Source organism: Salmo trutta, chromosome 22 (assembly GCF_901001165.1).
Source record: "Salmo trutta chromosome 22, fSalTru1.1, whole genome shotgun sequence".
In the NCBI taxonomy this organism is placed as follows: Eukaryota; Metazoa; Chordata; class Actinopteri; order Salmoniformes; family Salmonidae; genus Salmo; species Salmo trutta.
The window spans coordinates 45,099,175-45,110,415 of record NC_042978.1 but is presented as its reverse complement, the minus strand read 5'-3'; the positions used below and the strand labels follow the sequence as shown (position 1 = coordinate 45,110,415).

General features: G+C 45.3%; 1 protein-coding gene across 1 annotated transcript; it reads right to left on the bottom strand.

The window, feature by feature from the left end:
- Positions 1-2,847: 2,847 nt before the first annotated feature.
- Positions 2,848-11,173, bottom strand: LOC115158804 (prohibitin-2-like). The gene is made up of 10 exons (XM_029708146.1): positions 11,071-11,173; positions 10,027-10,159; positions 9,852-9,936; positions 8,284-8,363; positions 7,695-7,879; positions 7,175-7,304; positions 6,915-7,018; positions 5,646-5,723; positions 5,215-5,291; positions 2,848-4,033 (listed from the first exon to the last, which is right to left on the bottom strand). The coding sequence occupies exons 1-10, from the start codon at positions 11,089-11,091 to the stop codon at positions 4,012-4,014; spliced, it is 915 nt and encodes a 304-aa protein (XP_029564006.1). The 5' UTR covers positions 11,092-11,173; the 3' UTR covers positions 2,848-4,011.
- Positions 11,174-11,241: the final 68 nt, after the last annotated feature.

Sequence of the window (11,241 nt, the reverse complement as noted above, 5' to 3'; positions counted from 1 at the left end):
TGGGCCCAGATTTAGAAGCTGATGTTATAGGGTAGAGATGGAGGGGAAAAAAATGACAATAAACTTGAAATTGTGCTCAGGTGCATTCTGTTTCCATTGATCATCCTTAAAATGTTTCTACAACTTGATTGGAGTCCACCTGTGGTAAATTGAATTGATTGGACATGTTTTGGAAAGGCACACACCTGTCCATATAAAGGTCCCACAGTTGACAGTGGATGCCAGAGCAAAAACCAAGCCATGAGTTCGAAGGAATTGTCCGTAGAGCTCGAGCAGAGACAGGATTGTGTCGAGGTACAGATCTAGGGAAGGATACCAAAACATTTTTGCAGCATTGAAGGTCCCCAAGAACACAGTGGCCTCCATCATTCTTAAATGGAAGTAGTTTGGAACCACCAATACTCTTCCTAGCGGTGGCTGCCCACTCAAACTGAGCAATCGGGGGAAAAGGGCTTTGGTCAGGGAGGTGACCAAGAACTCGATGGTCACTCTGACAGAGCTCCAGAGTTCCTCTGTGGAGATGGGAGAAACGTCCAGAGAGAAGCCACTCCTCATTAAAAGGCACATGACAGCCTGCTTGGAGTTTGCCAAAAGGCACCTAAAGGACTCTCAGACCATGAGAAACAAGATTCTCTGGTCTGATGAAACCAAGATTGAACTTTTTGGCCTGAATGCCAAGCGTCACGTCTGGAAGAAAGAAGGCACCATCCCTACGGTGAAGCATGGTGGTGGCAGCATCATGCTGTGGGGATGTTTTTTAGCGGCAGGGACTGGGAGACTAGTCAGGATCGAGGGAAAGATTAACGGAGAAAAGTACAGAGAGATCCTTGATGAAAACCTGTTCCAGAGCGCTCAGGACCTCAGACTGGAGCAAAGGTTCACCTTCCAACAGGACAACAACTCTAATCACACAGCCAAGAGTGGCTTTGGGACAAGTCTCTGAAAGTCCTTGAGAGGCTCAGCCAGAGCCCAGACTTGAACCTGATCAAACATCTCTGGAGAGACCTGAAAATAGCTGTGCAGCGAAGCTCCCCATCCAACCTGACATAGCTTGAGAGGATCTGCAGAGAAGAATCTGAGAAACTCCCCAAATACAGGTGTGCCAAGTTTGTAGAGTCATACCAAAGAAGCCTCAAGGCTGTAATCGCTGCCAAAGGTGCTTCAACAAAGTACTGTGTAAAGGGTCTGAATACTTATGTGATCAGTTTCACTGCTACTCCACTGGGATTCTCTGCCTCAAACCCTTTTACAGGGGCTGAGTCACTGGCTTACTGGTGCTCTTCCATGCCGTACCTAGGAGGGGTGCGTCACTTGAGTGGGTTGAGTCACTGACGTGATCTTCCTGTCCAGGTTGGTGCCCCCCCTTGGGTTCGTGCCGTGGGGGAGCTCTTCGTGGGCTATACTCAGCCTTGTCTCAGGATAGTAAGTTGGTGGTTGAAGTTATCCCTCTAGTGGTGTTGGGGCTGTGCTTTGGCAATGGGGGTTGGGTTATAGCTTGCCTGTTTGGCCCTGTCCGGGGGTATCGTCGGACATAGCCAGAATGTGTCCCGACCCCTCCCGTCTCAGCCTCCAGTAGTTATGCTGCAGTAGTTTGTGTTGGGGGCTAGGGTCAGTCTGTTATATCTGGAGTATTTCTCCTGTCTAATCCGCTGTCCTGTGTGAATTTAAGTATGCTCTCTCTAATTTTCTTTCTCTCGGAGGACCTGAGCCCGAGGACCATGCCTCAGGACTACCTGGCCTGATGACTCCTCGCTGACCCCAGTCCACCTGGTCATGCTGCTGCTCCAGTTTCAACTGTTCTGCCTGCGGCTATGGGACCCTGACCTGTTCACAGGACGTGCTACCTGTCCCAGACCTGCTGTTTTCAACTCTCTAGAGATAGCATGAGCGGTAGAGATACTCTGAATGATGAGCTATGAAAAGCCAACTGACATTTTACTCCTGAGGTGCTGACCTGTTGCACCCTCTACAACCACTGTGATTATTATTATTTGACACTGCTGGTCATCTATGAACATTTGAGCATCTTGTCCATGTTCTGTTATCTCCAACCAGCACAGCCAGAAGAGGACTGGCCACCCCTCATAGCTTGTTTCCTCTCTAGGTTCCAGCCTTTCTCAGGAGTTTTTCCTAGCCACTGTGCTTCTAAACCTGGATTGTTTGGTGTCTTAGGCTGGGTTTCTGTACAGCACTTTGTGACATCAGCTGATGTAAAGGCTTTATAAATTTGAGTTTGTCTAAATGTTTCTTTTTCATTATGGGGTGTTGTGTAGACTGAAGTGGAAAAAAAACTATTTAATCAATTTTAGAGTAAGGCTGTAATGTACCAAAATGTGGCTAAAGTGAAGGGGTGTGAATATTTTCCTAATGCCCTGTATATCCCATCTCAAAAAAAAATTGTGCACCAGTTGGCTGAACATGGACCAGAACTCCAGGATTTTTCCTTCAGTTTGTTCTCCATCTTTTTAAATAGGAAGCCAATTCGGTTTCAGCACTTATTTCCATGACTAAACTAATTTTCTCATGGCTCCCTTGTCCCTCTGCAGCAGACATACAGTAAGAAATAGGTTTGGAACATCGAATCACAATAAATAAATTAAAAAAAATCACAGGTTTGAATAACAATACATATCTTATTGTGAGGTCCCCACCCCTACTATATGGCCCACATTCAGAGACTGATGTCATACAGGCCAGAGGCAGAAAGCAAAAACTATTTAAGCGGGACAAAATGAGTCTATATGTAGGCTACTTGTGCATTTGGAACGTTCGTGTTTCCATTTTGAAAATGTTCCTTCTTGTTTATGCCCAATGAACACAGCCCAGGAATAAACATAAGTGCATTTGTTAGTCAACAAGTATTTTATATGTTCGATTCCCAGCTCCCAAGGGGAGGATACGGCAACAACACATTCAATCCATTAAAGGAAAGTCATGTAACGGCTTTAACCCCACTGCAGAAGTACAGCTAAAGATCTCCCTAGTACAATAACAGGCTGTACTGTTATCCAATACGTCTGTTTCAGTCATGGGATCATTTTGTTTCTCAGAAAACCTGAATGTGGAGAATAGCAAGCAATTTTGCAATAGTACTTACATAATGTGTGTTTTTTCCCAAAACAAACATGCACTTGCACACACACAAGAACATGTAAAAAGATCTTGAAATAAAACATATACTGTGCAGTCCCTGTTTATTTTTAGTCACGTCAACAGTGAACAATGTAATAACACTTAGAAGGGCAAAGCCTTTCTGTCAGCTCCAAACTAGTGGATGGAATCATTTTGGCAGACCCTTGATCGCCACGAGGAGTAGGACTGTTCCACAGCAGAGGTGTATCAGATAATATGGTCGTCATTTAACACAATGAGAGAGGGCAGCTAGTCCCAGCAGTAGTTTCATAGAAAAGAGAGGACTTAGGTCATTAGTACACATCTGATGCACCAAGGCTGAGTTTAGAACAGCAGCCAACTTCTGATATTTTGTCTACCAATTGGTCTTTTGACCAATCACACCAGATTATTTTCAGAGCTGATCTGATTAATCAAAAGACCAATTAGTAAAAAATAAAAATAGATCAGAATTGGGCTGCCTGTCTAAACGCAGCCCAAGAGCCTAGTCCTGCTGTTCTCAACAACACATGTACATAAACACATCTAGGGCTAGACAGAACAAGTAGGATTCCTAAAGCATCATCTATACAGCTTATTGTTAACAAAGCAGCTGATTATGTTGTTATAGGCTAGTGCCATTTGGTTTGATTCCACAAAACACTTGATTCCAAATCCCATTATGATATCATCCTTGCAGGTTCCATCTGCACCTAGCCATGTCAGATATACACCACTAGTCCCATAGGTTGACTACAGAGCCAGCCAAAGCTTTAGAGTGTTCTTCAGCGAGATGGTAAACCACTTGGATACAATCAGATTAATAGGCAGGTGGACAGACAGGTCTTAGCAGTAGATGTAGCCTCAGACAGGTGGAATGCTAGAGGCTTTCTCAAAAGCCTACTTCTTTCCCAGTGATAGACTGAAACGGAAGCAGAGAGGGCGATGCCCGTGTTAATGATACATACATACTATTCTTTATAGTCCTTCTCTAAAACTAAAGAGGATTCACAATAAGGCAATCATAAGGGGAAAACATAACAGCAATTTAAAAAAATAGGAAGATTTGGATAAAATGTTATTTAAAAGTGCTCTAAAAAGTGTTGGATGACACAAAATGGTGACGTGAGATTTAGTCATGAGCAAGAAAAAGAAAATCAGCATTTTTCAGCATTTCTTCAAGGCTTTGACAAGACACTAACTTCAGTAAACATGTCAACACACATGATGGACAGGGTTGAAGACATGTTTCTGAATATATCTCATTACGTTTGTCTTGCCATTATTGTCAACTGTATAATATACAACATGTATATGAGTTATGAATGACAGGCGTTTCTGCACCAGGCGGTGTCTCTGTTTCTGCACCAGGCGGTGTCTCTGTTTCTGCACCAGGCGGTGTCTCTGTTTCTGTGAACAGCTACACATGGACACTAAAGATCCTTGGCAGCATTAAGATAAGAGGAGAATTATTTCAGTGTGGCACAGACTGACTCTGACCAGACTTTCTCATTCCAGTGACCAGGCAAAGCAGTGAGATGGAGAGCAAAGACCAGGGTCGTGTTCAATTAGCGCACACCGTAACAAAACATGTTCATGTTTTGTAAGGAAAACAGCGTTTGTTGGATAGTCCTTCCCTGTTTTTAGCCTGTCGTCTTCCATTTTCGTGCCTAATGAACACTCCTGGTGGTCATAGGTCAAAGCTGTGAAAATGACACGACATGCACACTGGAGGGAATGTGAGAAGAGCATTCATAACTGTCATGGTTTTGCTGAAAATCATGTTCTCTTTGAGCTAGTATAGAGCCGCTTCACAAAACAATCCAGAGCATCTTTAGGGAATTTCTACATTTCCCACAGGTAACGTGATAGAGAAGGAATGTATTTTTCCCCAATATTGCCATTGATTTTCCCCAGCACCTGTAATGCACTACACAGTGTGCAAAAGTGTGGATGTGAACACATGTCAGAGGTAACCCTGCTTGAGGAAACTAAAACAAACCATCTGGGTAGTGTTGAGCCATGCAAGAAAGGACAGAGCCAGGCTAGGACATGATGTTGCAGAAGTGAAGCTAAGAGAGAGTGAAGCTAAGACAAACATACTTGTTAAAAGAATCGTCTTGAAGGTTGAGGACCAGGTTGTCGGCGGAAAGGTACACCTTGTTCTGGGACGTTGCCACCTGAGACAACATAACAGACAAAACACCCAGGTGAAAACACAGCATCACAGAGCTAGTCTTGTAGCAGCTCAGTATGAGGGTAAACAACCCTCCTTCAGTCCTATTGGCTCAGAAAATAATGGAAGATACCGTTATAACCAGCTAACTGCACTGTGGGTTACCATAGCAATGAGAACCAAACAGCCACAACAAGAACAGGCTTCTAAAATGAATGACCCCATTCTGACTGGAACAATAAGATCAAAGGTCGAATACCGATACCCTCCTAAATTAATTAATAAAGTAGTTATGAGGACATAATGCCATTGATCTCCAATTCCTTTATACAGGAACAAGGACATGATTACAACTCACCGTCTTAGCTATGGCCTGGGCAGCTCTGATTCGTCGAAGCTTCAGGTATCCAGGATTCTTTGTCACTGCTTGCCCCAACTACAACACAAACACATAAGAGCCATAATGAAGAATACTTAATGAAATTCACATATGTCAGAAGTATTACAATGTCAATTTACTTTTAATCCGTCTGTCTGCATATTTCAAGACATGGCATATGAAGGTGCAGTGAGATACCCGATGGATTGGACGATACTTTTCTCGTCAATAATCTTGGGAAAACGTGTACTTAAGTGGAAATCAACCAATCCTTCATCGTTAACACAACGGAAAGGTTGCATGCTTTATGATCTAAATGTTGAAAGTTTGTGGGCGACGGAGAGAAACAAAATGGTGCAGTTTGAGGTCATGTGGCGGAGAGTGATGCAGCAGGTGGGTCTGGGCAGGGTGTGAGCAGGTGGGTCTGGGCAGGGTGTGAGCAGGTGGGTCTGGGCAGGGTGTGAGCAGGTGGGTCTGGGCAGGGTGTGAGCAGGTGGGTCTGGGCAGGGGTGATGTAGTTGATGATAGGGGGTGTGAGCAGGTGGGTCTGGGCAGGGTGAAGTAGTCTGGGCGACGTAGTTTACAACAACAAAAATGGAATTCATATAACACGTTAAGAGTCAATAAAAAAACAATTGTAGACCAGAACAATCCGGTTTTGAAGTCATGTGAGGAGGAGGGCGCAGATTGTCTAGAGAGGTTGTAGTGAAGTTAATGTGTTACCATCTTGGCAGGTTGTGGTGAAGTTAATGTGTTACCATCTTGGCAGGTTGTGGTGAAGTTAATGTGTTACCATCTTGGCAGGTTGTGGTGAAGTTAATGTGTTACCATCTTGGCAGGTTGTGGTGAAGTTAATGTGTTACCATCTTGGCAGGTTGTGGTGAAGTTACTGTGTTACCATCTTGGCAGGTTGTGGTGAAGTTAATGTGTTACCATCTTGGCAGGTTGTGGTGAAGTTAATGTGTTACCATCTTGGCAGGTTGTGGTGAAGTTACTGTGTTACCATCTTGGCAGGTTGTGGTGAAGTTACTGTGTTACCATCTTGGCAGGTTGTGGTGAAGTTACTGTGTTACCATCTTGGCAGGTTGTGGTGAAGTTACTGTGTTACCATCTTGGCAGGTTGTGGTGAAGTTAATGTGTTACCATCTTGGCAGGTTGTGGTGAAGTTAATGTGTTTCCATCTTGGCAGGTTGTGGTGAAGTTAATGTGTTACCATCTTGGCAGGTTGTGGTGAAGTTAATGTGTTACCATCTTGGCAGCCTCTGCCTCTCCCTCCGCTTGAATAATCTTGTGTCTCTGGTCCTGTTTGGCTTTCTCCACGTAGAACTGGGCTCTCTGGGCCTCCTGTTGGGCTGGAAAGACACACAGGCTGTTTCAACCCAATGCATGTTCTCATACACACGTTAGCGTACTGAGAACCCCCCCACACATATGCAGACAACCTAACACATGCAAGTACGCATCCACAGACAACCATATATATACACACACACACAATGGGTACGTACCAACTTGTTTGGCCTCTACGGCAGCAGTGTACTCCCTGCTGAAGCTCAGCTCTGTGATGGCCACATCGTCCAGGATGATGTTGAAGTCTTTGGCTCTCTCAAACAGCTCCCGGCGAATCAACAAGGACACCTACAGTAGAGCCAGGAACACGGCAGACTCATAAAACACCTTCAGGGAAAAGGCTAAACATATGCAGGAGTTCACGTGTCAATCTAATGTATGACCATTTTTTAAGCAGAGACCGGCAAAGTACACAACCTTGGTCCCATATAATCCATCACTTCTGTGTGGTAGTTCCTGTGCTCTCTGAGATGAACTGTAGGCTACCTTACCTGTGCTCTCTGAGATGAACTGTAGCCTACCTGTGTGAGAGTCCCTGTGCTCTCTGAGATGAACTGTAGGCTACCTGTGTGAGAGTCCCTGTGCTCTCTGAGATGAACTGTAGGCTACCTGTGTGAGAGTCCCTGTGCTCTCTGAGATGAACTGTAGGCTACCTGTGTGAGAGTCCCTGTGCCGTACCTGTGCTCTCTGAGTAATGAGCTGTGAGGCATTGAACTTGGCCACCACGCTCTTTAGCACCTCGTTGACGATGGAGGGTAGTACTCTCTCATCATAGTCTTTCCCCAGCTGCTGGTACATGGCAGGCAGGTTGGCGGCCACGGGACGAGACAGCACACGCAGACCAATGTTTATCATCTGCAGATCTACACAAGGGAAACAGAGCCAGGGAAACAGAGCCAGGGAAACAGAGCCAGGGAAACAGAGCCAGGGAAACAGAGCCAGGGAAACAGAGCCAGGGAAACAGAGCCAGGGAAACAGAGCCAGGGAAACAGAGCCAGGGAAACAGAGACAGGGAAACAGAGACAGGGAAACAGAGACAGGAGTCACAGGGCTGTATCACAACTGGCCCAGCGTCGTCCGGGTTTGGCCGGGGTAGGCCGTCATTGGAAATAAGAATTTGTTCTTAACTGACTTGCCTATTTAAACAGAGACAGGGAAAAAAATAAAAAATAAAAGGTTCAAAAAAAGACATCACATCTTTACTGATCTGCTGGACGAAATGTATTGGTCTACATGTGTCCATCCCTCCATTTCTGCCATCATGTACCTTTACTTCCAGTAAGTGAAGCGATCTTCCTGGGCCTTGCTCTGATGTCATAGATGATTGGGTACTGGATCCATGGTAACCTGAAGAACAACAAAAACTGTTCAGTTACAATATGGTTCTGTTAAGGGCTGACTTCAAGGTGTTACTGCTAACCTACAAAGCATTACATGGGCTTGCTCCTACCTATCTTTCCGATTTGGTTCTCCCGTACATACCTACACGTACGCTACGGTCACAAGACGCAGGCCTCCTAATTGTCCCTAGAATTTCTAAGCAAACAGCTGGAGGCAGGGCTTTCTCCTATAGAGCTCCATTTTTATGGAATAGTCTGCCTATCCATGTGAGAGACGAAGACTCGGTCTCAACCTTTAAGTCTTTACTGAAGACTTATCTCTGAACGGAAAGGCACTGGAGCAACGAACCGCCCTTGCTGTCTCTGCCTGGCCGGTTCCCCTCTCTCCACTGGGATTCTCTGCCTCTAACCCTATTACAGGGGCTGAGTCACTGGCGCTCTTCCATGCCGTCCCTAGGAGGGGTGCGTCACTTGAGTGGGTTGAGTCACTGACGTGGTCTTCCTGTCTGGGTTGTGCCGTGGCAGAAATTTTTGTGGGCTATACTCAGCCTTGTCTCAGGATGGTAAGCTGGTGGTTGAAGATATCCCTCTAGTGGTGTTGGGGCTGTGCTTTGACAATGTGGGTGGGTTTATATCCTGCCTGTTTGGCCCTGTCCGGGGGTATCATCGGATGGGGCCAGTGTCTCCTTACCCCTCCTGTCTCAGCCTCCAGTATTTATGCTGCAGTAGTTTGTGTCGGCGGGCTAGGGTCAGTCTGTTATATCTGGAGTATTTCTCCTGTCTTAACCACTGTCCTGTGTGAATTGAAGTATGCTCTCTCTCTCTCGGAGGACCTGAGCCCGAGGACCATGCCTCAGGACTACCTGGCATGATGACTCCTTGCTGTCCCCAGTCCACCTGGCCGTGCTGCTGCTCTAGTTTCAACTGTTCTGCCTGCAGCTATGGAACCCTGACCTGTTCACCGGATGTGTTACCTGTCCCAGTCCTGCTGTTTTCAACTCTCTAGAGACAGCAGGAGCGGTAGAGATACTCTGAATGATCGGCTATGAAAAGCCAACTGACATTTACTCCTGAGGTACTGACCTGTTGCACCCTCTACAACCACTATGATTATTATTATTTGACCATGCGGGTCATTTATGAACATCTTGGCCATGTTCTGTTATAATCTCCACCCGGCACAGCCAGAAGAGGACTGGCCACCCCTCATAGCCTGGTTCCTCTCTAGGTTTCTTCCTAGGTTCCGGCCTTTCTCGGGAGTTTTTCCTAGGGAGTTTTTCCTAGCCACCGTGCTTCTACACCTGCATTGCTTGCTGTTTGGGATTTTAGGCTGGGTTTCTGTACAGCACTTTGAGATATCAGCTGATGTAAGAAGGGCTATATAAATCAATTATTTTGATTTGATGTAAATTTAGTTTTGTTTCAAGTTGGAGCCTACCGAACATGACAACCCTGGCTTTATGATAAACCCCTGAGACAGAGTCCGACAGTGTACCTGAAGTGCAGTCCCTCAGCCAGCACTGTGTCCATCTGCATCCCCCCAATTCTGTTGAAGATGATCGCTCTCTGACCTCCATCCACTGGGAACAAATCATTTCACACAACATTAGAGGGGTGCACTCATGATTGTGATAAGTGTTACCCATTCCACTACCAGAGGTTAAGCCTACCTGTGAATGTAGCCTCTTTGACGCCATAGGCCAGAGCTCCAGCACCAATGAGAAGCTTGATACCTATCCCTGCTCCCTTGCCCCCCGCACCAGACATACGACCGGCCAGGTCCCGCAGATGTGTCAGGAAGCGCTGGGAAGACAGAACAAGGACGTGATGTTAGGTATCTGACAGAGAGCCTTTCTCCACAAATTACTACATGGCTTCCTCCACAGTTGTTCATTTATTAGGCCAGTAATACATTGGGCGATTTGGAGGGCTTCTAGTTATGGTCCAGCTAGTTAACACCACTCCCCCATCTGTTGGTCTTGAGGGGTACTTGTGTCCAGGACAATGCCTGCCATTCATATTCACCTCGAATATTCTTGACCATTTATAACAGAACTGGATTGTGCAGGTCAATGAGTAATGAACGTGCATGTAAACTAGTCACGTTTACGTTTAAGCAGCACTTAAATCCACGTATTCCACGTTGAAACGGGTAGGCAAATTATCTGCATGTGTGATGACATTGAATTAATGACTTGGAATGGGTTGGTTCTGCTAACTAGTTATATTTTGCTAACTGCCTGTTAGGCTCGTCTGTTATTCCAAATACCAATATTTGCCCATACTTCAGAAAGAAGCTAGCTATGTTTAACTAGCTAGCAAATATTATCAAAGACATTTAAGTTAGCTAGCTAATTAGCATCTGATGCATGAGAACTGGCCTGTTTCTAGCTGTTTAGCTAAAATTGGCATTGGCAAACCTTAGCTTCTATATGGAATCTAAAAAAAAATACTTGCTCTATTTGATAGCTAGTTGTCAAGCATTGCAGAGGATATGAGTCTTAACTACCAGCGTAGCTAGCCAGTTAACCATAACTAACGTTAGTTATTAGCTAACCTGTGCTAGTTCTCTCTCCTCTCAAGCATAGCCTGTAAGTCATAATATATAACACACGTGTCTGAAATACAAACAACGTCTACAAGCTGACACTATAACAAGTATTTCTTCCCTATGTCTATAGTAAGTATGGTTGGTAGTTATTTGAAATACTCACGTTGGGCTCTTTATTCGCCATGCTTGCAGTGCAGTCGATATCCAAGGTCGTCACAGACAACTTTCCTCATTCAGGCGAAAGGCTTTCTGGGACTTGAAGTTCACTGCAGCTAAAATTACATAGCTGATCTGTGGTGGGCTAGGCTAGTCTGTATTTTAGGAAACCAGCTTG

Excerpts from the sequence above, each read along its gene's own strand:
- LOC115158804 (XM_029708146.1), bottom strand. The coding sequence starts at position 11,091 with ATGGCGAATAAAGAGCCCAAC. Across the intron at positions 10,160-11,070 it reads TGGCGAATAAAGAGCCCAAC|CGCTTCCTGACACATCTGCG; the intron begins GTGAGTATTTCA and ends CTGTCTTCCCAG. Across the intron at positions 5,724-6,914 it reads AGGCAGAGGCTGCCAAGATG|TTGGGGCAAGCAGTGACAAA; the intron begins GTAACACATTAA and ends TTTGTGTTGTAG.